Source organism: Camelus dromedarius, chromosome 5, assembly GCF_036321535.1.
Source record: "Camelus dromedarius isolate mCamDro1 chromosome 5, mCamDro1.pat, whole genome shotgun sequence".
NCBI classification, from domain to species: domain Eukaryota; kingdom Metazoa; phylum Chordata; class Mammalia; order Artiodactyla; family Camelidae; genus Camelus; species Camelus dromedarius.
In genome coordinates this window covers 15,043,132-15,066,018 of record NC_087440.1, presented here as the reverse complement: position 1 = coordinate 15,066,018, position 22,887 = coordinate 15,043,132, and the positions used below count along the sequence as shown (strand labels likewise).

The 22,887-nt window shown below is 38.6% G+C and overlaps 2 protein-coding genes across 7 annotated transcripts in view; one reads left to right on the top strand and one right to left on the bottom strand.

Annotated features, from left to right (window-relative positions):
* USP8 (ubiquitin specific peptidase 8) overlaps positions 1-3,433 on the top strand; it is a 43,226-nt gene extending 39,793 nt beyond the window's left edge. For all 6 annotated transcript variants that reach the window (XM_031453074.2, XM_031453071.2, XM_031453073.2 and 3 more), the window contains 3 exons: positions 651-793; positions 2,295-2,427; positions 2,598-3,433. In XM_031453074.2, the coding sequence (XP_031308934.1) occupies positions 651-793; positions 2,295-2,427; positions 2,598-2,783 (462 nt within the window). In that variant the 3' untranslated portion in view covers positions 2,784-3,433. The remainder of the gene's footprint in view (positions 1-650; positions 794-2,294; positions 2,428-2,597) is intronic.
* Positions 3,434-4,395: 962 nt separating this feature from the next.
* On the bottom strand, positions 4,396-22,451 carry USP50 (ubiquitin specific peptidase 50). The gene is made up of 7 exons (XM_031453076.2): positions 22,291-22,451; positions 20,329-20,524; positions 19,864-20,073; positions 17,937-18,146; positions 16,540-16,682; positions 13,685-13,817; positions 4,396-4,671 (listed from the first exon to the last, which is right to left on the bottom strand). The coding sequence occupies exons 1-7, from the start codon at positions 22,341-22,343 to the stop codon at positions 4,480-4,482; spliced, it is 1,137 nt and encodes a 378-aa protein (XP_031308936.1). The 5' UTR covers positions 22,344-22,451; the 3' UTR covers positions 4,396-4,479.
* Positions 22,452-22,887: the final 436 nt, after the last annotated feature.

Genomic DNA, 22,887 nt, shown 5'->3' with positions numbered 1-22,887 from the left:
TATATGCACATACAGATGTCCTTTATTCAGCAATTTCTGTTGTTTACCCCTATAAACATTGTATAGGTTAAAACCCACACAGAAATTTTGTTTTAATTAGGCCTGTGTAGATTAAAAAAAATTAAAATAAAAAAATTTTTACTTTTAAAAGATACTTTCTATAAAATATTTCAGAGTTGATCTCAATAATATATTTCTTTAACTGTGCATTTATTGAAGAAGTTTTAAAAGTTGATTTGGAAGATTGTATGTTGACTTTAATTTAGGTCCACGTTTTGTAAGAATTTGCTCTCCATGGGGATATCAAATAAATATCCCATTTTCCACACAGCAGTTTCTTAGCTTGTTGACACCTTCAGTGTTAGCTTCCTCGAGAGTGTGATTTCCTCCAGCAGAAGCTCCCTGAGCCTCCAGGACACGCAGGACTTCTTCCCTCCACCCCTGGCAGCACCACCACTCACCGCACTCTCTGTAATTGTGGGCTCCCATCAGCCTTCCTCACTAGGTCGTGCACTTGGGGCGGGAACTGTTTTGTGATAGTTGCTGTTGTGTTCCTTATGGCTGGCATAGTATCTTACTGAAGAGATGCTCAGTGATACTATGTTGAAAATATGTATTCATGAGTATCTACTACTTGTTTTTGCCTCCAGGACTGCCTTAGACTATTTTCCAAAGAAGAAAAACTCACAGACAACAACAGGTTTTACTGCAGTCATTGCAGAGCTCGACGGGATTCGCTAAAGAAAATAGAAATCTGGAAGTTGCCCCCTGTGCTTTTAGTGCATCTGAAACGGTAAAAAGGACGAGTTTTTCTACCTGTTCAGTACACTTTAGATGAAGGAATTCTAATCTTTAATTCTAAACATTTTGTTATAGTGCCTGCTTAGGATGTGTAACAGTGGAAGATTATGTGGTTATGGTGTCTCTCGGCTGTAAGGCAGAAGTGATGAGACTCCAGTTCACCTTAGTGTTTGCAGTAACAGCAAATTGACAGCATCAGCCACTCTTTGATGTAATTCCATCTTTAAAAATCAGTGAACTAAATTACTGCATTTCAAATGTAAAATTTTAAAATCATTACAAAAGAGGCATTGAAAATGTGTAAAAATAATGTATAACTTCAACACATATTAGCAGATATTTATCATTCAAACAAGAAACCAAACATAACAAAAGATTTAATACTGTGCTGAAAATGAAATACGTGACTTGTTTTTAAGTGTAATTTTTAAAGATAAATTGTTAAGGATGTCATTGTAGAGTGCATACATATTTTTGTCCAGATTTTTCCAGCCGATGAAAAAGATCTGGCCCAACAGCAGTAGAAGAATGGCTAGAGAGTTAGTTATAAATATGTGCCCAGTCTTTTGCTCTGATTTCCTTGTCTCTGTAGTATCCATCTGTGTAGTGATAACTTTGAGTCACTTTAGGAAAACCTTTTTAAAAGGAAGTTTCCTTTTTATTGAGAGCAATAATTTTTGTTTCAAAGAAAACATTTTTAAATTTTTTGTTTCATCTAATATTATTGGAGATTCTTAGGCAATGACTTATGTTAGTTTCAACATTGACATATTCAAATTCCTCTTGTGTAAATTTTCTAACAAAAGCTTGTTACATCAGTTGTCTTTGAGGATTGTGGAGGTATAGATAAATATTCTATAAATGGTTACGCATTTGTTCTGTTAAAATTTTTAATCCTGCATATTACCCTTGGAGAATATCTAAAATACAAATAGTTCAGAATTCCATTTCAAAAAAAAATAATTCTGAAATAGCCATATTACACCAACCAAAATACCAGTACTTTGGTATTTAAAGGTGCAGAGAGAATGCCAGGATAATGGAATGCCATTGTTTCAATCACTAGTCTGTGCTTGCAATTTCAGCTCTAGTTTCCCCCAAAAGTACAAGCTTAAATCTAGAACAGTTCTCTGTCTTTCCTCTGTACTTCTGTGGTTTAGCATTGTAACTGGGGGTTTTCATAACTTTTTACCTTTGTAGACAACTCAGCCAACAGCTCTAGCTGGCCTAGGGATTAAGGGACCAAGGGGTGGCCTCACCTCTACCACTCCAGCAAGACGTAATGTCTCTGCACCTCAGTTTCTGCATTGTAAAACAGAAATGAAACCAAATATCTTTTAACAGGTCCCTCTAGCATTAAAATTCTGATTTGTGTGTTTGAAATGGACTTTATGGTCTTGTCTGAAAATCTATAAATGGTTAATGAACGAATTAGGGTTCATTCTGATGTCTTTGGTCTATCAGTGTAATTGCTGTAATGTTTTGCTCTGCAGTTTTTCCTACGATGGCAGGTGGAAGCAGAAATTGCAGACATCTGTGGACTTCCCACTAGAAAGTCTTGACTTGTCACAGTATGTTATTGGTCCAAAGAACAATTTGAAGAAATACAACTTGTTTTCTGTTTCAGTAAGTATCTCACTGAACTGAATACTTTTTCTTTCGAAGCAAAATTTAAAAAAGCAAGTTTCAAGTGGTCCCTTACCTCATAGGAAAGTAAGAACAACTTGAAGGTTTGAAATTATTGACATACTTTAAGTAATACAATTTGAATTGATTTTCTATCTTGTTTGGCACAGAATCACTACGGTGGGCTGGATGGAGGCCACTACACTGCCTATTGTAAAAATGCAGCAAGACAGCGGTGGTTTAAATTTGATGATCACGAAGTTTCTGATATCTCCGTTTCCTCTGTGAAATCTTCAGCAGCTTATATCCTCTTTTATACGTCACTGGGACCACGAGCAACTGATGTAGCCACATAAGGAGAAGTAGGTTATAAGCTAGTTATCTTTTAAAAGGCTGAGCAACCCAACTCTTGAAATGCTTATAAAGATACTGGATAGCTACAGCTGGCCATTTAAAGGAATTCTAGGACAGTGGGAGCTGTGTTACTATCACCATATACTTCAGGTCAGTGCTAGTATCAAAAACTGACCAGTAACATTATTTAACAAGTATTGCAGTAAGCATTCCTTACAGGTACCATTTATTTCAAAACAACTTTTTTCAGTTTGCTCCAAAGTTAAAATAATTAACTAGCCAAGCATTATCATTCAACTGGTCTAAAAACCATTGTATCCTTTATTTTCCTTTTCACTGTTAATGGCCTTTTCACATTTCCAAATCCCAGCTTGATCTATGAATACTCTAGAATGATGTAAAGCAGATAGGAATGTATATGTATATATTTATTGCACACTTGCACATCAAATCGATGTACATAGTATAATAATGTGGTCCTTTTGTGAAGCCTAGAACTCAGAGGATTGCTTTTTTTTCCTTTTGGTCTATTCTGAGTAACTGCAGTGCTTTCTTAGGAAAATGACAGAGCAAAGCTATTTTTCTGTTGGCTTTGGGCTGTATTTGTGCACTAAATCTTTATCCTAAAAAATAAATGGAAACTTTTCTTTAATTTTTTAAAATGAGAATTTTCATTTACACCTACATTAAAATCTTAATGAGAAAAATAATTTAAAACCCTGTAAGTGTTCTGTCTTTAATTTTATGTTTCAAACATAGGACAACAGAATTGTAGATTTTACACACACACACACAGTCCTTATCCCACTAACTTGACTTAAAATTTAGTTCTCTTACTCTGTTGCTTCACTTGATCCCACTCCTCAGCTTGACCCAGAACTGCATATAGCACTTACGATTCTCGTCGGGAGTTGGGAGTCAAAGGAAGATAAAACAACACCTAGACTCATTCTATCACGAGTAGTAGAATTCTTAGGATTAAGATACGAGTCAGGCAGCGACTGCAAACTGAACTGCATTATGAAACACATCTTTACGAAATGATGTATTAAAAGGGATAGAAGAGCTTAGAATTTATCACTTACCTCAGGAACTCAGTTGTTATATAGGTAAAGTCAATATAAACACTCCATATAAAAATAAGATTCTAAAGGTGCTTCTGAGAGATGTTACCTTTAATTGACTCCCAGGAAAATGGTGGCAGGCTGGGTTTTGAATTGTGAAATTGACAACTTTTCGCATTCTACAGTTGGTCTAAGAGACTAATTGGCTAAGTTATCCCATCAATTAAATGTTTTCAAATCAAATTCCTAAGCTCTCAGAGCCACCTGAACAAGTTATTTTGGTTTAGCTCCATTAAGTATCTTTGGAAAATAATTTATTGGATATATATATATATATAATTATGAGATAGTTTATAATAAAAATACGTCATTGAAAACCACTGACTTTTGAAGCCTGAGCATAATGTGAGTGCTCTGAAGGCCCCCCATCCATTAGCACTGCATCTTTTTCATGCTGCCTTTTTCAGTGGGCCAGGACCATCTTTGTCATAGACTTATAAAAGGTTGTATAATATACCAGAAAGACTTAAAAATACCAGCAGTGATGCAAGATGCAAGAGTTTTAATGACAAAGCAAAACTTAAATACCAGTTTCTGATTGCTAGTTTTGCAGTTTTCAGGAAGCACTATTTTCCTAGCTCTTGCATTTTTGTATTGGTATAGAAAAGGGCTGGCAGCTATAGAACAGGAGATATGCTGTAGCAGTTTGAACTGAAGTGTCTGGAATCTCACTGACTCGTGTGTCATCAAAGCTGTACCAGGCCTGGGTCACTGAATTCTTGCAGAAAGCAGTGTAGTGGCCGCCATCCAAATCACCAAAGTGGTTCTAGGGGAGAAAGGAATGTCAGACTTAGTGTTTACATGCCAATACTCTTTAACTATTGGAACCAAAAAGGTAGGGCCAAGAGATATTTTTCATAATTGTCCCTTATACTAAATTAAAAGGAAATGGTAATTTTAAGTTCAATCATACATATAGCCTGACTACTATATTTTTCATACCCCTGAACTGCTTATATATTGCATCCATTGATTAACATAATCTGTGAATGAAATAGGGCAGTATTTGGCAGTGTCTAATATCATTAATACTTACTGAGCACCTACTGTACGTAGACTTAAACATCAAAGGAAATTTTAAAAGAAGAAAATAGTCATCTTTCCTCAAGGAGCTTACAGTTTAATTTTGAAGATAGGCTGAGACAGAGATGAAAAAAGACACTTAACGCTGGAACATGACATTAGAACAGCCGCATGTTGCTACCACACAGTTTGAGGCGGCCATGCAGCAACCGCCCTCTCAGTTGTCAAGGGCCCAACGCAGGACCTGCCCGCTCTCTTCTTCCCATGTCTTTCCTAACCCAGTAAAGGAACGTTTGAAACAAAAGCATGAGAACCTCACTTCTCCGAAGATGGGATGGTATAGAGCAGGAGTCAACAAACCATTTGCCCCCGGGCCAAATCCAGCCCGCTGCCTGTTTCTGTATGGCCTGTGAATTAAGAGTGCATTTTATATTTTTATATGGTTGAAAGAAATCAAAAGAATAATATTTTGTGACATGTGAAAATTATATGAAATTCAGATTTTTCAATGTCCTTAATTAAATAAAGTTTTATGGGAACACAGCCATGCTCACTCGTTTATGTTTTCCAGTGGCTGCTTTCACACTACAACAGTCAAGTTGAGTAGCTGCAACAGAGACTAGAACTGTATGGCCTGCAAAGCCTGAAATGTCTACTCTCTAGCTTTTTTATGGAATCCATTTGCTGATCCAGTGGTGTCGAGGGAAGAAAATGGATTCTGTGAATTCAGCTCTAATGCTACACAGTGACCTTCAGGAAATTATTTAACCTTTCTGTCCTTTAATTCCCACCCCTCCCTACCCCATTTTTTTTTAAAACAGCGTGGTAAGACCTGTCTTGTCTCATACAGCTATTACTTCTCTTACAGAACTAGCACATAGGAGGTACTTTCTAAATGTCTCCTAGGCCCTCATCTTCCCAGCTCTCCCCGCTACATGTTAGAGAAATAACCCAGAGCTGACAAGGATCCAGGCTCTGTTCCTGGCCTTTGCCGTGTGACTTTAAGCTAATAAGCTTCAGCTTCCTTATTTATAAAATGGTGCTCATAACAGTGTGATATAATTTGAGAAAAAAAAAACATCTGGTGGATCCAGATGATGATGTAATGATCTAACGTGATTAGACAGACCACAGTGGGAGTATGTTCAGTTTTGATGACTTAAGATTTTTTTTTTTTTTAATTGACATAGTAGAAGATGGTGATGCATCTTCCCCAGTAATTATGGCAGACAGTTAGCTAGCCTGAAAGTCGTAGTTACAAAACTGTAAGGAACGCTGGATAAACCATGGTAAACATCCTTTGAAATATATGACTAACTTTAAAGATTGTATACTGAGAGTAATCCCCAGAGGCCGAGAACAGAGGGGATGAAGGATTAGCATGATGCGTGCTTGAAGCTGTGACTACCTGGGAATAAACAGTTCCTGGTCCCTGGTAGGGTGCTTTTAAGTTTTAGGTCCCTGCGGGGTAAGGAGTTGGACTGAGATCCACACACATAGCCATGACTCCTAAAGAGATTCACCCTCAATAAAAGAACAAAGGCGGGTAGGGGGGAATCCATCCTCCACTGCTTAGCGTAGCTTAGCTCTGCATACAGAGAATAAGGCATTCCTGGGAATTTATTACCATAGACCTGGCTTCTCTTTGGGATTCAAATTTGTACTACCTGTGTGTCTCAGAACACTGTGGCTTTACTGTGAGTATTTTGGGGGTTGCTTGGCAAAAGGAAAGAGAACTACTTTCTTCACTAATGCACCTTAATTCAGGCTGTACTGGATACCCACCTATGAAAAATTCCAGTGATGTTGAACTCACAATTCAATATTATAGAATAAACACACAAGGAAACAATTTACCATGAGTAAGAGTCAGAAGATGATAAACAAGATGAAACCCCAAGGACTTTACATAAGAGAATTATGAAATAGAAAAAATATATTTAAAATTATATATATTCTGTATATATATATACAGAAAATATATTTAAAATTATTATAGACATTTAAAAAAATTAGTGGGGGGTAACTAGGTTTATTTATTTATTTATTTACTTACTTACTGGAGTACTGGGAATTGAACCCAGGACCTTGTGCATGCTAAGCACGTGCTCTACCACTGAGCTGTACCTTCCCCCCTAAAATTATTATAGACATTTAAGAAAAGGAAGCTAACTTTGAAAACCTAAAAAAGAACTTTCAGAAGTAAAAAAATATAATACTTAAAATTAAAAATTTAGTGTAAAGATTAAATGGTACATAGAATTGAAGAGAGAATGAATAAACTATAAAAATGAAGCGGAATTGCCCTGAATGCAGTAGTGATAGGAAACAGAATGTTCAGGGTATCCCTTATAGAAGCTCTAGAAGAGAACAGAGTACAGGAGCAAGACAGCACTGAAAGTGATAATGACTAGAAATGATGAATAAAAGACATAAATCTTTAAATTTAGTAAACACTGTGAACCAAGGATAAATAAAAATAATACTGCAAGACAACAAACACAAAGAGAAAAATCTTAAAAGCAACCAGAAAAAAAGATCACCCACAAAACAATAATCTGCTAGATGAATTCTGTGGCAGCCATATAAACCAAAAATAATATAGTTTCAAAATGGTAAAAAAAAAAAAATTTATAATTTGGTTTCTAGTTAGATTATTCAACAATCAAAGTGAACTAAAGGCTTTTTCAAAGACTTGGGAGAACTTCAGGATAACAGATCCTCATTGAAAAGTCTACTGAAATACATCCCACACAAACAAATGAAATTGAGTATAAATGAAGTGATATATACAAGAGGGACTGGTTAGCAAAAAAACTGGTAAAGATCCTGGTAAACCTAAACCAACATAAACTGTATAAGACCGTGATAAATAACGTCTACTTTGTAGGTATATTTTTAAAAAGTTAAAACCAAAATGCTAGTAATGCAGTCATTGGAATTACAGTGTTAATAAGATCCTTCTGTTTGCGAGGAGCATACAGGAATCTTAATTAACTTTAGGCTTCTAATCAAGTATGGAAGCTGAAGTTTTATGTTTAATTGCAGAAGAATCTAAATTAAATGTACAATCTCCAAAGTTGTAGAGGAAACAGTTTAGTAGTAGCAGAGAAAAAATGGGAAATGACGAGAGAATTCAGGTTACCATAAAGCACACAAGATGGCAACAAAAACAAATCCAAATTTATTTATTATTAATTGAAATATATGGAAACATACTTACCTTACTAGACAGAGACTGACACTGGATTTTTTAAATCTAGTTCTATATTCTACACTATTTAACATTCAGAACTCAGAAAGCTTGAATTTAAAGGGATAGAATAAAGATACAGTAGGTAGATACTACCAAAAGAAAGCTGGAGGAGATAGATAAATGTCAATTAAAATGGACTTAAAAAGCATTATAAATGATAGAGTCATGAAATGAAAAAATGTTTAAGACACCAAAAGATAATTCTAAACTACTATGCATCAATAAAATAGATTTTTTAAAAAAATTATGAACCCTAGGGAAATTCTGAGAAGTCTACTATCATAATGATATATATTTATTATATAACATTATATTACACATATTTATTATATACCATATATATATGAAAAAAAAAGACCAAACTGTATTTATCCCAGCAATGCAAGGGTAGTAAAATTAGAAAATCTATGAATGCAATTGACCATATTAATAGATTAAAAAGGATTAAGAGGAGCCTTAGCATCTCAATTATCATGGAAAGAAAGATTTAATAAAATTCAACACCTTTGCACAAAAACTGTTAGCAAAACCAAAATAGAAAGAAATATCCATAACCTGATAAGTGTAGCTACAAAAAACACAGCAAGCATCATTTTTTTTATTTCCTCTAAAATCAAGAAAAAGAAAGGAAACTCACTCAAGATGGCGATGTAGGAGGATCCTGGTCTCATCTCCTTCCAGGAACACACCAAAAAACCAATGGGCTCATATCCAGGAGACATACAAGGCTATAATCATCTGAGAAATGGCCTTAAGGGGCTTGCACTCTCAGACTCACTCACTCCAGGGCTCAGCGCAGAGGCAGCCAATTAGGGGTGCCCAGACTTTATGTGAATGAGACTCATTTGCTAATCTTAAAAGTGTTAGTCTGAGAGGCAAGCATCTTCATTTTAGCACATATCTAGGGGCTGGTGGGCACCATCTCTATACACTACCCCTCACCTCACTCCAGCCAGTAGACACTATGTTCGCACTCTGCCTCTGCCAGTGCTCAGGAGCACCAGCATCTCCCAGAGTGGGGTTTTACACGGGTCTAGTGCCCTGGTTTTGTGGATGATGCTAAGGGGATACCCCTTGATCGCCTAGCTCTGCTGGCCATGGGCACGTGTTCTTGGGACCCAAAGGGCTGTAATGATTGAAGAGAGTTGTTGGCAGACTACCACCTCCAGGTTACTGCACAGAGAGCAGACTGAAACACACCCACAGTCTTTCTGTGACAGAAGCCTATTTGCTTGTCCTGGAGCTTTAGCCTAAGGGGCAGTTGTTAGGCTTGGCACACACCTAGAAGTCAGCGAAGGTGTTCTCAGGCCAGTGGGCACCACCTTTGCACACACTCTGCCTCGTTACAGCTCACCAATACCTATCTCCCAGAAAGGAGCTTATACACCTGTCTGGAACCCTGATTTTCCTGATGAATGGACAAAGATGTGCATGCATGACTTAGGATAAATGATCCCCCAGCATGATAAAAGGAACAATTCACTACAAAGATAAAAAATTGCACATACAACTTCAAATTATGACAATTACTGGAAAAATCTGGCAAAATCACAATCTTTTAACATGTATCTTTCAGTTATTAATTCTGTTAAAAAAACTTAGTATATAATCTTTGAACAACAAAATTAACATTATATTTAATGGACATAGGGAACCCTGAACCTAATTTAAGCATTCTTTTCAAGCACATATAAAAGTAGGACACAAAGCCAAGTATCAACACATATCAAGAATGGATAACATTTGGACCATATTTTCTGATAAGAATGCAATTAAGTTAGAAATTAGTAATAAAAAAACAAATATATAAAATCATATCTGGAATTTTTAAAATGCACCTCTAAGTAACAAGTTGATGAAAACTCAAAGTAAAAGGGAAATAAAGACCAGAAATTAATGAAATAGAACTCAGAAATAATAGAATCAATAAAACTACCAAGCTGATTCTTTCAGATGACAAAATAGATAGCCTTTGGTTATCAAGACTGATCAAGAAAAATGAGATTAGACACAGATAATATTAAGAATTAAGAGAGAACTGGGAATTCAATAGAGATATTAAAATACCAATAGAATAATGTGAGCAGTTTTATGTCAGAAAGTTTGAAAATGTAAAAAATGGGCAACTTTAAACATAGTTTTTTAAACCATGTGAAGGTAAAACAAAGCTTTTATAAGATAGGTAAATGTCTTCATGGTCTTGGGTAATTTGTATTTTCACACAATGGAATACTATACAGCAATGAGGATGGACAAACTACAAAACATGCAACAATATGAATGAATGTTGCATAATTTTGAATGAAAGCCACCAGACACAAAAGAGTACACAACATATGATTCCACTGCTATAAAGCACAACAGCTGGCAAAATGCAACCTGTCAGCAGCCATTGGTCTCCCGGACTAGAAGCGGGCACAAGGGTAGCAAGGTGCTGGTAATATTATGTTTGAACTGTGTTCTGGTTACACAGGCAGGTTCCCTTTTTGAAAATTTACTGAGTTTTACATTCATGGTTTGCATTTTTCTATATGTATGTTTTACTTCAATAAAAACTTTATTTTTTAAAAAATGAAGAAATAGAAACTCCTGCCTAAATAGACTCATCCTGGCTAAAACAAATTAAGCCAATATTTAAAAATCCATCCACCAAGAACAGAAATTCTAGGACCAGAAAGTTTTAAAAAATTCTACCAGACTTTCAAGAAACAACTTATTTTTATCCTATATGGACTGTACCAGAGAACAGAAAAGAATGGCCAATTCATTTTATGGAGGCTAGAAATAGGCTGATCCCCAAAACAAAAACAGAAAAGGACAGCATGAGAAAGCAAGTTGCAGGTTAGTCTCTCAATTGTGAAAACAGATGTAAAAAATGTAAATACATTTTTAGAAAAAAAAATCAAGTAGGAAATCAATGCTGTTTGCTATATTAATAAATTAAAGGAGGGATTTAGGTCAATTGTCTTCAAAATGTGATCTGGGAGAACACAAACACACACACACACACACACACACACACATGTATATGTAAACAAAGTTCCACTTGTTACCACATGACAATGCATAATACAAAACTTTATGAGAGCAAAATATTGGAAACAACCTAACTGCCCAGCAACAGGAGAAATTATAAATTTAAAGATACAATGAATTACTGAAGGCAGGTAAAATGAATGCACTAAAGCTAATGTATCAACAGGGACTAATATAAAAATAACACTGAGAAAAAAGTTACAGAAAGATGTGTACAGCTAATGATACCAAATATATAAAATATGTAAAACATACTGTAGCACAAGTATAGATACATACATGTGTGATAAAAATATGAAAGAATGCATAGGAATAATACTTTGCAAATTCAGGATTGTGGTTACAATAGAGAATGGAGGGGAGTGGGGCCGTTAAAGATACACAGGGCTTGATTTTACCTACAATATTTTATTCTTAACACCAGTGTGCATACTTAGTATATTGTTTTCTGTGCCTGAAATATTTCATAATTTTAAAACAGTCTTTCTAAAAGCCAATCATGTGAAGAGGGTCAAAGGATGTAAGTATTATTGGTGCATTGTTGCTGTTTTCAAATATGTGAAGGACCATCATGTGTAAGAAAGAGTAATGTGTTCTGTTTAGCTAACATATGTACAAAATTTGTTAACTATAAAGCCACATACATATTACTATTGCTACTTCAGAGGACAGAATTAGGACAAATGGAAGAAATTGTGAGGAGGAAGGTAGACGGAGGCCCAACACAGAGAGACATGTTAGCAGTAAGAGGCAGCGTAACTCAGTAGTGAGAGCAGGACTGTTTGGGGCCAGCCCGCCTGGCTTCAGATCCTGGCGCTGCCCTCTGAAGGCAGTGTGATTGGAGCAGATGCTTGAACCTCTGTTCCTGTTTCACGTTCTGTAAAATGGGAATAATTATAGTGCCTACACTTCACAGGGCTACATAAGGATTAAAAGATTATTTGTGAAGTGCCTAGAACACAGCAAGAACTACATGCTTGTAAAACAAACCAGACATCTGTCAGATGAAGAGCCTTCCTTGTAAAGCAGAAAGCTCTTCAAGGGCTCACTCAGAGGCTGGATAAATCTCTCTGAGGATGCTCAGCATGCTTGAGGTGGGGCCTAAGGTTCCTGACTTCTAACAGGCGTCTCCTGGGGACGAACCTGGAGCAGCGGAGCTCTGGGTGGCCTTTCCCCATGACCATACATCATAGTTTCTAAGATGCTTAGTCTTTACTTCTGATCAATCATCAATTTGAAGTAATTTCTAGATAAAACTCATCCTTCAAAACCAAGTTTTAGCTGTCAATTAACTAATAATTTAAACACTAAAAGGATTAAGAATTTATAGGAAGCTTGGGTGAATCTCTTTATACAAATGTGTATCTTTTCATATGGTAGATATAATTACCATCAAACTTTAGAAAAAAATAAATTCTGCTTTTGGATTTTCTTAAAGCAGAAGAACACTTCTAATGAAAAACAGAAGCAGTAAAATAGGGGGCAGGGGAGAGGGCAGTTCCTATATCATTTTGTAATTTACAGTCTGTTATGAGCGAGAAGAGGATGTCACTTTAGATTTCCAAATAGGTGAGTGAGAGAAGGAAAATCATATTTAAGGGCAGGATAAATCAGAAAGAAGGAGAATGTCAAAGCTTGAAGTGAAAAGGAAACAAATAAAGAAGGATCTTTTTTTTTTTAAAGATTTTTTTAAGTATGGTTCTGAGAGATGTTAAAGAGAAAGACCAGTTGGGTCAACATCTGATATGAATTCAATGATGAGCTGAATAAGCAAATTAGATTTCAGTACACGGGACGACTCTGGGGACTCCTCCTGGGCTCTGGTCGGGTCCCCGTGCATCTGACTCAGACACAACTGGGCCTCCAGATTCCACTGCATCTGAGTGTTCTGAAGCAGACCTTCAACACCGTCATCCAGGCCAGAAACCCAGAGAATGGCCTGGCGCTTGGGGTGGTGGATGTTGTGGGAAGCTCTGGATGATTTGTTCTGAATTAGACTCCTTATATTTTCTTTCCTTCAGGGAATCCTCCATGATGACAGCTGATTTAGAGCCAAAGGGAATCCCCAGAGTTTCCTTAGGACTGAGGTACACAGGCAGTGAGTCTGTGACTACTGTGTACCTAGCGTTTGCTGGCTTTGGCCATGGAGGGGCTTATGATTATTCAGCATGAAGCTGTTGGTGCCAAGTTCTGCTGCCCCCAGAGCACAGCTCCCAAGTGTCCCTAGGTCTGAAATAGCCACGGAGTGAGGGACAGGGAGGAGAGGCAGTGAAGAGGACGTTGTATTCTTTCACTGCTCTACTGTTCAAGGTCAAAGCAGGGAGTTTCCAGGCTCTATATTTTGTTTTATAAAGGGGAGTATAGGAGAAGTCAGGAAAATAGAAGCAGTGGTCGTTCAAGCAGATAATTCTACAGTTTTCTTTAAACTTGAGTTATTTTAAATAGTTTCAGTTATTTTACTCACCACCACTGCACAGAGGTTATATTTAGGATGTTTCCGAAAAATTGGACAAATGTAAGGAGTAAGGTCCAAGTTAGTGAGTGGGTAATGAATATCTGTCCTCAGTTTCCTTTTCATTGTACCCAGAACGTCAAACCTGGATAGGTGAAACAAACGTGTGAAATGTAAAGTAAGCACGCGAACCACTCATGAATGAAGTCCACATGCCTTCGTAAATTCCAAGTATAGTTAAAAGTAATTTCTTGGAAAGATTACTTGGTGCAGACCTATACATAAATTATTTTTTTCTTATCTACATATATTTAGAATCTGAACATCCACAAGCCTTGCCAAAACTGAGGATGGAGTGGACCAAAAGCTTGAGTCAGGGAGTGAGGCAGGGTAAAGTCCACCCAGTGGGAGAAAAAGAAAGGGCTAAAGCCAGGCTGGGCGTCGGGGAGTGGAAGTCACATCACTAACTTCCTGAGGCCTTCACTCCAGCTGATGCTGTTCACGCTGGCCCCCTGACTCAGCTTTTCCTTATCTTGATTTCAGCACACCTTGACTTGGCAGTGTCCCATTTTCCAGCTCTGAGGCTTTAATATATCTTTAATAAGGTACAATTTTGTGAAAATCTTGTCACAGTCTCTATTTGTTATAGATCAGTTGTTCCCAAATCTGAATGTACATGGGAATCACCCCAGAGCTTTTTAAAAAAATGAATTATGTTCATTTTGGGAAAATGGCTGATTTAGGTCTGAGGCAAGAAAGTCACTGGGTGAGCCAGAAAGCAAGAAACCTTGTTTGCAAAAACTGATGGAATATCATATGATCCAGCAATCCCCTGCTGAGGTATCATCTCAAAAGAAATGAGGCCTTATATCCACACAGAAACCTACATGCAGGTTTATAGCAGCTGTATTCATATCTGACCCAAACTGGAAACAACCCAAATGTTCATCAACTGGTGAGCAAACAATTGTGGTACATTCACAAAAGGGAATACTACACAGCAATAAAAAAGGAACCACTGCTACATACCACAACATGGATTAATCTCATTATGCTAAGTGAGAGAAGCAAACATAAAAGGCCACATATGGTATAGCATAGGACATTCTAGAAAAGGCAAAATTATAAAGATGGAAATCAGATCAGAAGTTTCTAGATGCTGAGGGTAGGAGAAGGGATAAAGGAGCATGAGAAAACATTTTGGGGTGATGGAGATAATCTCTCTGCTGACAGTGATGGTTTTATCACATTTTTCAAAATTCATAGAATTGTATACCTAACAAGGACACATTTTATATATGTAACTATACTTTATTAACCCTAAATTAACGAATGGGGTCACAAGTGCTGGCTTTAAGGGATCCCATGGCCAACTTTGAACAATTTGAACATCAAGAAGAATGATAGTAGTCACAAATATTAAATCCATTACGTTTAAAAATATCTTGAGTCCAGAGTAATACTTGTTACAAAGGGGAAAACCACACTGTTAAATGGTGAGATCTTACAGTCACTACCTTAACTAAGGGATCAAATTTAGCATCACCAATAGTGGGACAAAATTTTATGATTTGCCTCCTGATGTAATGTGATGACCTAAGGCAGATTCTTTCAAAAAAAAAAAAAAGAAAAAAAAGTTTAGCCTGAACCTAACCATGAGGGAACAATTAGACAAATCAAGGATGGGGGACATAATCTAACAATGGACTCCCTCAAAGGTGCAGTATGAGGGGAAAAAAAATGTTTAAATATTAAAAAAAGGGGGAAGGATTGTTCTAGATTAAAAGGGACTACAGAGACAGCCAAATGCAATGTATAACCCTTGACTGGATGGACTGGATGCTAGATTGGAAAAAAGTGATGGAAGACATTTTTGGGATAGGAATTTAGATATGGACTGTATCCTGGGTTAAATTTCTTGGGCATATAATGGTGTTGTGATTGTGAAGGAAAGAATGTCCTTATTCTCAGGTGATACATGCTGAAGTATTTAAGCATGAAACACCATGGTGTTTGCATTTCACTTTAGATGGTTCAGCTAATCAGATGGAATGGATGGAGGCAGAGAGAGAGAGAAAGAACTAAAGGACATGTGGCAGAGTGGCACCAGCTAATGAAGATTCTAGGGTCTGTGGGTATTCATTATATATCTTTTCAAATTTTCTGTAGATTTGAAACTTTTAAAAATAAAAACTGAGGGGGTGGAATTTAAAAATTAAAATAGTGATGCTTAGATTCCACCTCAGACCTGTGGGATCAGAATCCGCGAGGGTGGAGCCAGGGAATTTATTTTTTAAAAGCACTCAAAGTGAGTGCCAAATGTCGATCAGCAGTTGAATAAACAAAATATGATGTACATACCTGTGATGGAGTGTTATTCAGCCATAAAAAGGAATGAACTGCCGGTACATGTCACAAGGATGAAACTTGGAAACATTATGCTAAGTGAAACAGGCCAGCAAAAGGGACAAACACTGCGATTACACTTACACGCAGTGCCAGAATAGGCAAATTTATAGGCAGAGGAAGTAGACTGGAGGTGACCTGAGGCCAGGGGAAAGAGGAAAGGGGAATTGCTGCTTCACGGTTCCAGAGTTTCTCTTGGGGGTGATGAAAAAGTTTTGGAAATAGTGCTGATCACTGCATAACACTGTAAATGTAATTAATGTCACTGAAGTTGTACACTTAAAATGATTAAAATGGCAAATTTTGTTATATACATTTTTACCACAGATTTTTAGAAAATTAATGTAATATATGCAACACCATTAAACTGTACACTTAAATGGGTGAACTTCATAGTATGTGAATTATATCATGATATAGCTGTTCAAAACGATCTGCTCACAAAATGCCAAAATCCATACCTTTTTAAGTGAAAGACAATTATTTTTGGTGCTTTAGAAATACTGGCCCTCACAGCTGTTTCTTGCTTGGTTTCGCAAAGGGAACAGTGGATTTGGTTGTTCCAGGTCAGTGTGTCTTGTTGGAAAAAACACTGGAGACAGTCCTGTTGAGGAAAAAAGCATCTGGTGACCAAACTGGACCACCTACAGCCTGGGCTTCCGTGTACACTAGGACCCTGAGGAGCTGTGGGCATGCAGTCCTTGGCGCTCTTCTCGAAGTCACCAAGTCCAGGAGACACCAGCGCCACAAGCTGTGGCCGGGGTAGAGTCCACGTGGTGAGGAGGTGTTGCTTTCTCACAGAGGAACCGAACTGGCCCAGTGATCCATTTCACTCCTAATCTCCGAATCAGCATTTTAACATTTCCAGTTTGTTTCACAATAACATTGACTATACGATTTCCACTAACAGAGCCAGGCAGCTGCTTTAAGTGATTCATCTCATCACAAAAGTAATTTGGTGATTGAAAAGGGTGGCCCAAACCAAAGACAGCAGAACAGAGAGAATCTGATCTCATGCCCACAGGAGACACCCTCAGCCAGCCAGGCCACGGCCCTGCAGACCGCTAGCCTACGGAGGAAGGTGAGCATAGGTTCGGTTGGCAGCGGGCTTGCCAGCACCTCCCTTACAGGCTTTGGAATTTGTTTCCAGCAGCCTCTCGCAGACTGATCTGAGAACAAAACCCAGTTCCAAATAAGTCGCAGGATTCTACTCTCCAATTCTGGTCTGTGAAAACTTTTATCAATAGATGTGCTTCCCTAATTTAGGAAGAAAAATATAAATGTGTGTTTTTCTGCATGGAAACTTACCGCTCCCTGCCACCTAACTGTTCCCTGCCTTTTACTGCTACCACCTGCCCCCTGTTTAAAGACTACCTTTTGTATTACGGTGAAGAAAATTCAAGAGGTAAACTAAGGCACTATTCCATTCTATCTTCCCCAAATGTCCCTCAGCTTTTGGCCAAAACATAAGAGCTCAAGACTAAGAGTCAGAATCATTTCTATCTAGTTGCCAATCTGGACTTACAGACCTCTGGGGTGAGGAAGGGCCATAAGATTTTTGTAAGTATAAATTCCCTACATGCACCAAGCCATTTCAGTAGACTGAATAAACCCCACCTACATTTTCAGTTTTACAGTGAGACTGTTTTATTGAGCACATTTACAAATACAAGTGAATTCATAGTAACTTGTGGCTGTACGTCACTGTTCTACCAAATGTTGTCATCATGGGCTTCCAATTTTTCTAAGGTTATGAAGCAGCCTCCTTTGTACTAGAAAATGTAGGGAACAGCCCTGAGAAAATGCAGGGCGGGGGTAGAGAAAGGCAAAAGGAGTCTCCAGGAGCAAGAACCCCTACCTGCAGAGAGCATTCGTATTTGGATGGAATGGGGAGGGAGAGGACGGTGAAGACCTCATTCTTGTAGGTGCAGTTCTCACACTTTAAACATATGATGCTGTAATTCAGCTGCCCTTCAAACAGCCGGGTGATGATGGAGGACTCACTGGCAATCATCTTCCTGCAGCATCTTGGAAGAGATTTTTTCTCATACGATCTTCTTCGGTGGTACTGAATCAAGGAACAAGTTCACCCCAAATCAACTATTGGTTATCAAAATTTTTTTTAAATAGAATGACTTGATTTTGGTTTCAGAAAATAAACAGAATCAGACCTTCTTAAGAGTATATACTCTATATATATATTTCTGACAATTCAGCTACCTCCTTCCTTAAGTGAAGCTGACGAATGATGACACCCTAACCCTGGTAAAACACATGTCCACGGCCCCATAATGATAATGTGATATAGGGTCCTGGTGGCAGTTTCTCCTGGGAAGAGGGTAAGTAAGCTGTCAAACTAGCTTTCAGTCATACAATCCAATCTGGATGTAAAATAAAGGAACTGGATATCTCTTCTAGTCCCCTAGGTTATATTCCCTTGCCTCTTTGAGGGGGCGGGGATAATTTGGTTTATTATTTTTTTAGATGAGGGACTGGGGATCGAGCCCAGGACCTCGTGCATGCTAAGCATGCACTCTACTGCTTGAGCTATACTCTCCCCTCACTTCTTTTGTTAGAAAACATTTTTTTTTTAAGAGCAAACCATAAACTCCTAAGGCAGCCTGACTTCATGAGCCTTGCAGCTGGATGTGAATCCAGCGACGCTCAGGAACAGCGTGCTGGGGAGCACACCCTGACTGTGCAGGGATCTTACAGCCTCAGCAGAGCATACACGCTGAAGGCACAGCAGCCCCGCAGCAGCTCTGCTCTGGAGCTGTGCGCGCAGGTCCACTTCGGCTGCTGCTTTTGTTATGCTCCACTGCCCAGGTCTTCCACCCGACAGTGGTTTAAGGCCCCCCTCCCTCCAAGTCTGGCCTTGGGAACTAAAATGCTATTTATTTCAGACTGACTGCAGATGAGGATCTAAGTGATTTTACTGACCACCACCCTCCCCTCTGGCTAAAAACAGTGCTGCCATGAATACCTTATTAATAGTGAAAGTGCAAAATGGAGCTGAGGCTTGCAGGTAAGAATGATTACGGTGATTGTTTGTGATCTTTCAGAGTAAGTGTCTTCGGGATGTTAGCTATGAGGCAAGCTACCAGCAGCACAAGGACACTGCAGAGTCCAGGGCATGTATTTGGAGAGTGTGGATCTCAGACAGAGGCTGAAGGCAGTGAGTCTTGTTAATAAGGGCAACCCCCTTAGTCACTGGCGACTGCACGTTTTATTAGATGTGTGTCTTAATCCAGTGAAGAACTCAGGCACATTTAGTATGAAGATGAAAGTCTTCAGTACAACGATCTGTCCTTTCACCTCATACCAAGCTTGGTATTTCCCCGGGTTTGTAGCTACCAAGAACATCTATTTGAAGTTGTAAAAGTTCGATATGTTATACCTCATGAGGAATATATTTTTTATTAAAAAATGTAATTTTCACTTAAAAAAATAGTGCATGCAGATGTTACTGCAAAGGCAACTAGATCAGTGGTTCCCACACCAACTGGAAACCCCAAGTGAGTTTTCCCAGAAGACAACCCAGACATTCTAATTCAGTAAGACTGGAGCAAGGGCTTTAGAATCTGTGTGTGTGATTCTGATGACCAGCTGAACTGGGTAAATACAGACCCATTCAAATACTAATTTGAATGTTCCCTGGAGTGACCCCAGCACCTGTGCTCAGCAAAGAGTAGGCAACATTGACTGAACAAATGAAGGAATGAAAAATGAAAGTTGCTGATGGAGCTGAAGGTCTATCCTATTTCAAGGCCACTAATTCTACTTACCTTTTTAAGAGCTTCATGAAGTTCATTCAGGACATAAATCAAGAATTCCTGAGCATCTTGCTGAGTCTTTTTCATAAATGCTGGGTAGAGACTGCCAAGAGCTGACCGAAATATTTCTGGTGAGACACAGTCTGAGTCTCCAAGCCACATGTCTGTCATCACATAGGCAAAAGCAGTAGCAACCTTACTGCAATCCCTTGGAAGAAGGAAGGGGAATGTTTCTGGCTGATTTAATGAAAAGAGGGCACCTACAAACTCCCACATGTGGCATCAGACCCCGAATGAAGCTTCATTCATTTCTTGCTCACCCTTCCCATTTTACCCACCTGAGAAATGGGATCTGGGGCACTGCAGCCTCCACTAACAAGTTTAGCCCTTAATAGGGACTCCAGAGGGTCCCTTCCCTAACCCCACCTTGGGGAGCAGAGGGTGGGAGTTGAGCCATAGGGAAAGAAAATGGTCTTACTTTTGAAGAGCGGTAATGTACTTTCCAGAGAGAAAGTATTCCACCAGGGGTGAGATGCTGCAGAGACACTGTAAGATGGCGTTCATGTAGCATGTGTTGCCCAGGTTCCGCAGGCCAGTCACGCCCTGGAAACGGGGCTGGTTCGCATCAGCCTCGTTAGCTGGGAAGGGGTCATAGTGATCTGTGCACTCTGCGCTGTGTTGGTACCGTGTGAAAAGAAAGGAAAGCATTTTGAGGGAACAAAACATGTACAAATGAAGTCATGCCCTCTCGACTTCATGACACAAAGGAGAGTTCTTCCTAAGGCTTCCTAAGGCTTACCAAATACATTCCCCATCAAGGACGGGAGTATTCGGACTTGGGGTCCACAATTGCGTTACTTTGTCCAGAACTCTTTGAACAATGCCTGCGGCCAAATAAGCAGAGATAAAAAGTTTCTTCTTAAAACCAAAGCAAGAGGACAGAAAATATTGACCTTTCAGAGTCCTAGAACTGCTTTGCTAAAAACGTGGACTTCCCTTCTAAATACCAAAGTATTTCCTTTTTTTGCTGGGGAAGCAATTAAACCATCATTATTAGTAATAATAATAACAATATATAGTAGTTAACAACAATAGCTATCATGTATTGACCTGGCACTGCATTAAGTACTTAATATAAACTTTCCAATTCTTTCAACAATTCTATGGGGTAGGTACAATTATTTTTAAATCCTGTTTTACAGATGGGATATCATGTGCAAATGGTTTAGTCTTTTGCCCACAGTAATGTACTGAGGGATCTGCAGCGTCACGTAGATGGAAGGGATATTTACCTACCTACCTACATCTCATCTGTCTGTCAAGAGTTATTTGGATTTATAGCAAGATATTTTTGTAGATATAAACAAGATTATTCTAGAACTTATTTGAAGAGGTAATTTGCTGGGCAGTTACCATGTGCCAAGCACTGTGCTAGGTAGTGTATAAGTGCATGCTATTAAGTTCTCCCCTTGGTACTATCAGTCAAAAAAAAAAAAAAAAAGACAAAAATAGGGAAAGGGATAGAGTTAGTGGTTGAGTACATGCTTAGTATGCATGAGGTCCTGGGTTCAATCCCCAGTACCTCCATTAAAAAAAAAAAGTTATTTGGATTTATATATCATATGTTAGAAGTGTGTATGTGTGTGCATAACACATACATATATAGGCATATATATACCTGCCAGCATTATATATACACATATTAAGAGCACCTTTATGTACATATAAAGACACACACATACGCAGAGGGAAAGCGCATACACTTTGTAAAAAAAAAAATAGACCTTAGTTTAAATTCTGACTCTGTGACTTACTATTTACACGATCTGAGACTCGTATGTCTGTTTCTATAGCCTGCTTTGTAGGGTTGTTGTGATGATTAGATTAAATGATGCAAGGAATTTGGCACAGATTACAGTTAATAAAAGGTAACCTAAGAAAAGTTTTTTTAAAGGAATGACGGGTCTAGGATAGCTTTAATAGTAGCTACAGAATCAGAGCCTCCATGTGAATCCAGATGTGCACGGAGGGGAGAGCCCTCCTCTCCCCACAGAGCTTCCTTCTGTAATTTGGCCATTGCACCGTCATCCTTTTGGTTTTTCTTTCCACGTACAGTACCTAAAATTGGGCCTCCGGGAGACAGCTACCTCACCTCAGTAACTCTACTTACAATGCTGACAGTTTGAAAAGTGCTCTCTGTTGCATGGGTGGACAATTTCCCTTTTATTTACTGATAAATAAAACGGACTGTCAGTCTTTGGGAATACTTATTGACTAGATATTAAATAACATCTTCCTTTCCTTTTGGGGGACTTCCAATGGGTCAAACCTGGGGGAACCATTTGAAATGCAGCATGCACCTCCTGACTCCTTTGAGCATGGCTTCCCTTGGCCACCCCAACAAAGCTTATGTACAAAGTGCAGTAGACAGAGGCTCACAGGACATAGTAGATACCGAAGTCATCTGCAGGGAAAGGCTGCTGTGAAGCCATTTCAGTGAAACCACGCTGGTCTTTCACTTCTATTCAGGAGCTACATCTAATCCTTGTAACTTCATTTCTCCAAGCCTGTTACTTCGGCTCTTTTTGTTTACAGTAAGAAACTTATATGTCCCTCCCTACTTTCAGTAGCTGCAAACTGACTTCATCTGCACGTAGGATACATTCCACCTTGGATTTCCCATATGTCATAATCCTTTCCATTACTCTTCAAGATTCTAGCATGTTGCCATGAGATATTGTTACTTTAAAACTTTAAAAGATCAGATTTCAGAGAACTAACTGAACATGTAACCTCTCTTCCTCCATCTTTCCAAGCTTCTCTTGTGCATATTACAAAGACACACATGCAGATCTGCCTCCACGTGAGTGGATACTGTGGCAACCCTGCCCTCTTAGGGCACTCATCCACCCTCCCAGTGACCGCACCACTCCTAGGGCTTCAAAGGACTGTCTCTCTCCCTGGGTGGGGAGGCAGCTGGATTCTGCTCCTTCCCCAAATGCACAGCATTGCGATAGACTGGATTATTTCTCTTCA

Excerpts from the sequence above, each read along its gene's own strand:
- USP50 (XM_031453076.2), bottom strand. The coding sequence starts at position 22,343 with ATGGCTTCACAGCAGCCTTTCCCTGCAGATGACTTCGGTATCTACTAT. Across the intron at positions 16,683-17,936 it reads AATACGAATGCTCTCTGCAG|GACTGTCTCCAGTGTTTTTT; the intron begins GTAGGGGTTCTT and ends TTTCCTCAACAG. Across the intron at positions 4,672-13,684 it reads ATAACCTCTGTGCAGTGGTG|AACCACTTTGGTGATTTGGA; the intron begins GTGAGTAAAATA and ends TTTCTCCCCTAG.